We start from the raw sequence: 6,000 nt of genomic DNA, 5'->3' as shown, positions 1-6,000 counted from the left end.
CTATCTTGCGCTGTGCCACTGCCACCACGTTTCAGCCGAGTTAGGCTCCTCAACCTTGGGGGCACCGGGTCCGGAGCGGCCAGGCCGGTCCGGCGTGCGGTGGGGCTCCCCCTCCCGTGGTACCGACTGGGTTTTTAGTTGACGTCGGTGGGTCAACCCGGGGTTTTTGGCCCCTACCACTATTCTAGCTTCCCGGGCCGGCTAGTGGTGGGCCTGTGTGTTCTATAACAATGATAGTTGTTATATTTTAATAATATCATATGGTTACGGGATCATATGAAATGGTATAGCCGTGTATGCGTATTATGATTGGCACACATTTTTGTTTTTAAATTTCAATAGCTCAACAATTTAAATAGTTTTTCTTTCACTTCCTTGAACATAGTATTTAAATGCATCGTCAACGTCAATCATCTTTTAATCTGCAGTACTTTTTCAATTTTAAATTAATATACTATCACTTTGCTAGGCCAATAAAGATAAATACGGGAAAAAACTCGAGTGACTTTTTTTGTTCCGTGTAGAATATCTTGTTCCAAGTTCAAATATAAATATTGATGTTACGAGGACACAGTTATCATTTCAACATATTGCAGCATAAATTAGTATACGTAATTGATGGTTTTATGTAATTTTTTCGCAGGACCGAAATATTTCCAACTGGATAGTTAGAACGTATGTTGATACAAAAGTACGTTAATAAATAAAACGTTTTGATATTAGATATTAATAATCATTTAGCTAAATAAACACAATTACTAATATATATTTTATCAAACAATGCTCCCTGTTACAGTTATAAATATTTATGTAATATTGTTGCTAAAACAAACATAAGTAACTAGTTATTTCAGACGCATAGTTGTTAATTATAAATTATAATTTAATGATCGCAAAACAGAGTGGATATAAGGTATTTAACGCTACTAAAACTAGTGTACAATACTCATTAGAGATATTTATTTTATAACTATAATATTATATAGCCAATAATACAGTTTGACTACATATTAATGATTATTATTTTTAATACAATATTCTGAATACAAAAGTATAAGTTAATCCTCGTATACGTAGTACTGTATATTACGAGTACTTTGAGTAATATATTCTATGTATAAAGGAAATCTACAGGGGGCTTCAGTTCTCTCTCCCTCTAGTAAACGTCGGTCTTGGACCATCAACTAGTTATAGTTAATTATTAATAAAACAAAAAATAAGATTTGAAATAAGTTGAAACGCAACAAAATTACAAATTTAAAATAATTAATAGCACAAAAAATAAATTATAAAGTAATTAGACATTTCTCTGTAGAAATTTCAGTCAAACTATATGTTATTATTATTCCTCGAAGTAAGTAAATTCACGACGCTCTTGGTTTTAGCTGTATACAACTATATTCTGATCGAATGAGAAATAACTTTCAGAATTATTTCAATGACCGAAAAGTTGTTCATAGAATAAAACTAAAAAATATATATTTAAAACCGTAAAATAATTAAATATATTTTAAAAGAAAAAATGTGTAAGTACGAGTATTTTGTAGTCAATTAATTTGGCAGTTTTTTTTTATTTATAATTAAAATATCAAATGTAAGTACCAAATTATTTCTATTATATCTTGTATTATATTCATATATAATAATAAGGAGAACTATCAATAGTATCAAACTGTTCTCGAAAATAATTCTCTTAAACATATAGATTATAAAATCTTTTTCACAAAGACTCGTGATACCTCTTTAGTACATTTTTGTTATATATAGTTTATATTTATAGTACATTTTATTATTATTATTATTAAAAGTGCCTTATATTTTGACGATGCACACAATGGAAACTCTAAAATGATTTTCGGTAGTATATTATTATTCCTATAACTCGCCCGTGCAGAATATTTCAATGATGAATCCATGAAATACACAATAGATCACGTACAAACAGCAGAGCTCACAATTCACAAATCCGACGCCAACGAATCGCTGTCAATAGGATACAACGATGTGGAAGGTATACGATGGGTAAACGTTTAAATATATATAAATGTATATTGACATTGGACCTTATTTTTGTCACCTGGTTGGTCCTCGCAAGATTGGAGATATAAAGAATAGCAATAAAAAAAAAAAAAAAACACACACACTCAAACGGAATATTTTGAGTGAAAACAATTGAAATGAAAATAACTCCAGTCGCGGGTCTTATGAAATGTTTATAGTCATTCTGTGTACCTAGTCGTTTATTTACCTATCAACCCCTACACGATATACTCGAACATTTATATACATCTTGATTTCTACCCTTATAGTTACAAAACAACGCAACAAATAAAACTGAATGTATAAAAATATTGTTGCGCAATATTGTCTATATTGCTTTACTGTTAAAAATATTTTTAATAGTGGCAAACAGAAATCGCGTCAACCACACATACAGCAGTATCCGGACACAGCATGGGTTTTAGGCGAATTCCAATTGCAGCATAATATTTCGGGTATCAATACCGATCCATGTGTGTCATCCTAGTGCGACACATTTTCTCTTTTATTTTTCAAACACATTTTCTTTCAATACACATACATAGTCAATTACACGCACCCTTGGTGGGCGCGCCGAGACAAACACAGTTTTTAATTTTCGATACATCTGAATTTGGGACGTAGTAAATAATAATTTATTTATTTAATTTTTTTGCCCTATAATATGAAAACGACAGTAGATATTCACAATAACAATTGTTCGGTTCGCAATGAAAGTATCTAACAATTCTAACAATACACAAAACGTTAATTTTTCCGTGGTCGTCGGTTCTATTTTACAACAGTTCGTGAGGACGACCTTTATAATCCCTTTCCTGTTGTCCAATACGTATAATCGGTGCCTAGTGCGTAGTCGTGTATCGGAAGAGTTTTTGAAAAGAGTTGCTCGGCCGTAATATCAACTGAAAACGTTAACGAGCGGGATTCCGAGCCGTTTGCGCGTATTCAAGTGCGAGTTTGTCGTTGAAATATTTGAACTTGGGCGAGACGCGTCCGACCGTATTCACAACACCCCCGGGTCGGGCACGTCGTACGTGAACTAGGGACGGAGGATGTGTTTGCAGTTATTTTTTTTCCGCCGACAATTGGACATTGTAGCCATTCGCGGCTAATAGCCGCACGCATTTTGCAACGTAACGGCGACGACGGGCGGTTTTCGCACTGGCGCGTCTAACGCGCGTCGTGCTGCCGGGGCGGCGGGGTACGCGCGTAGGGGCCAGCAGCGACGATGGTACACGACCGGTGATCGCGGTGGGGTGAGGGGGTGGATGGAAGGGGAAACCGAACAGCGGACGGAAAAAAAAAGGTCCGAACGTTCGCGACGACGCAGTTGCCGTGACAACAAGGGACGGTGGCGGCGGCGGCGGCGTCGACGACGAAGACCGCGAACGTGTTCGTCGCTGCGGACCGATCGAGAGAGGGGAGAAGGCGGCGGCGCACGGGTACACGGTAACCGCCGGCCGCCGTATCCACCACCGGCCGCCGCCCGACAACCGACGACGACGACGACGACGACGACGGCGGCAGTAGCACACATGCTCGGCGCGCGGATGGTGGTCGTACGGTTCCCGTCAGTCGTCGTCGTCCATCGGAACACAGCGCAGAGCGTTCGCGTGTGCGCATTCTTTCTCTCTGGCACACACACACACACACACACACAATCGCGCGCCACCCCGGTTCACCGCCCTCGTTGTCGCGTGCGCGAAACACACAGACACCACACGCACACGCACACACGCACTAATACTGTTCGGTTCTGCGAGACCGATGCTGTGAGCAGCCACCACCGGTCGATCCGCCGCGGGTTTGCAACATCGTCCCCGGCCGAATTGGAGACATGGACAACGGCAGCAGGTGCTCCGTCGGAGCGATGGGTACGTAACTTCCTTCGTACGCTTAACATTTCAGTTTTAAACCCGGTGTTAAATACTGTTACGCGTGTACGCGTAAAATGTAAATCATTGTAATTCGGGCAAGGGCGTGATGGGTTAACGTATTGTAAACGCGCCCTACCGACCATCGCCGCCCCTACGCAATGTTCCGCGGGTAGGTACTGCACCTCCCCGGCTAACGCCTTTTTTCGACCGCTCGCGAGTTCCTCCTGTTGTTACTCGCGCTTTTTCTCTCGGTCTTCGAATCGTTTACATTTATTCTCCCCTTATTCGTTATTCTTTTTTTCATACAATTCACCGTCTTGGCGTACACCCCTGCCCTCTCCCTCGTAACGTTTTTTAAACAACTGTTGTTTCTGCGTATTCAGCTACCGACGTGTCAACGCAGCTTTTATCCTATTGCTAGGATTTCGAAGACATTATTCTCACACGATTCAGTTCCTTTTATAAGAAATTTTCACTGGGCGACAAAAAATGTTTTTCTCGAAATAGTCAATGTATAATACCATAGTAAGATTATAGTATTACACGTTTATTTCGCATTATTTCGCCCAATCTTTTAAAATACTGTCGACAGAGTATAATCACTGGGCGACATTTGTGTCGCCTAGTTAACTAGTTAAAAAATACACTGATACGATTGGCTCAAAACCATAATTTCGTCTATAATGTCGACTTTTGATTTTTTTTCCATCAAAAGCATTTTTGGAATACATGTAAGACATTTTCTAATTTCTTCTACTCTTCTATTAATGATACGTGCTTTAAGTGTCCGTCACGTTTCGGTTGAGCGAATTAACTGACCATTGCAAGGGGGATTCACTTTTGATTTAAAATTATACATGATTTTATAGGCAAATGTATTTTACGTTTAAACGGGTTTATCATGTACAACGATTAGGTAATTTTCCAAATAGTTCTAGTTGAATTTCGTCGTTAAACATTTTTTTTCGTAAATTAATCGTACAGTTCAATAACGTGTTAATTCGGTTTTAGTACATTAAAAATAAATAGCTCTAAAACAAAATATATCGTATATTGTAAATGTAATAATGTTTCAGTTATTAAGATGTACGATGATACAGGTGCCTTGATCGGCTTACATTTCGTTTTGACAGTTCTAAGATACGAGTGCAAGATACACGCACGCCCATACTGCGTTATTAAGCAATTTCATTTATTTTGATATTGAATTCTTGGGAGGTACAATGGACACTTTATTACATTGTAAACTAGACGATAAATATTGATATGGTGTGGGTAGTTTAATTTCTAAGTATGTGAGAATTGTTCGAACAGGTTAAATGAATTGCAGGTTATAGTTGTCAATACTTTGTTGTTAATATTCACTTTAATTAATCATATTATATTATTATGTATACAGAGTAAATGCATTCTATTAAAAATTAAATAATTTTAAACCAAAAATTCTAATAAAATTCTATTAAACGTTCAAAAATAAAAACGACCAAAATTCTATTAAACGTTGATTTTATTGTTATTCAACTATAATTACATTATCATAGAGCTACTACGCCCGATTAGAAATTTAAAATTATGAACATTGCAAACGTAAATCGCTTTAATAAATTGACTCTGTATAGAGTTTTAAAGTTGTACCTTATTAATATAGGTAAGTCAAGTTACCATCTGATAGTGACCGAAACAAAAACAAATATGCGTGAACGAGGGTTGTATAATTTATATTTATATTAAATTGGTAAATGTTGTCATTTTATTTTATTTTAAATTAAGAATTTATACTAGAACTATTGTAATATTTCAAAACACTTATAGTCTAACCTTATAGAATTGAACATCCCGGGGCAATTGGGGCAGTTGTCCTCCGTGGCTTTTCTTTTTATTTAAATATTTGTTATTTATTTTTATATCATACTAGAAAAATACATGAATGTAATGAAGTTTAACCCTCCTATAAATGTCATTATAAACATTACATTTGGGCGTTAATTAATTTACAGTTCTTGAGAAGAAACTGATGATTTGTTATACAGTCGAACTTGGTTTACTCGAAGTTGAAAGGACCGGAGTAAAAGTTTGAGTTATC

General features: G+C 36.9%; 1 protein-coding gene across 3 annotated transcripts in view; it reads left to right on the top strand.

The window, feature by feature from the left end:
- The first annotated feature begins 3,554 nt into the window (after nt 1–3,554).
- LOC112692963 (myosin-I heavy chain) overlaps nt 3,555–6,000 on the top strand; it is an 83,148-nt gene continuing 80,702 nt past the window's right edge. For all 3 annotated transcript variants that reach the window (XM_025567807.1, XM_025567805.1, XM_025567806.1), the window contains exon 1: nt 3,555–3,914. In XM_025567807.1, coding sequence (XP_025423592.1) covers nt 3,878–3,914 — 37 coding nt within the window. In that variant the 5' untranslated portion in view covers nt 3,555–3,877. The remainder of the gene's footprint in view (nt 3,915–6,000) is intronic.

This window comes from Sipha flava, unplaced genomic scaffold (genome assembly GCF_003268045.1).
Source record: "Sipha flava isolate LNK unplaced genomic scaffold, YSA_version1 79_pilon_pilon, whole genome shotgun sequence".
Classification (NCBI taxonomy): Eukaryota; Metazoa; Arthropoda; class Insecta; order Hemiptera; family Aphididae; genus Sipha; species Sipha flava.
This window is presented reverse-complemented; position numbering and strand designations above follow the sequence as displayed.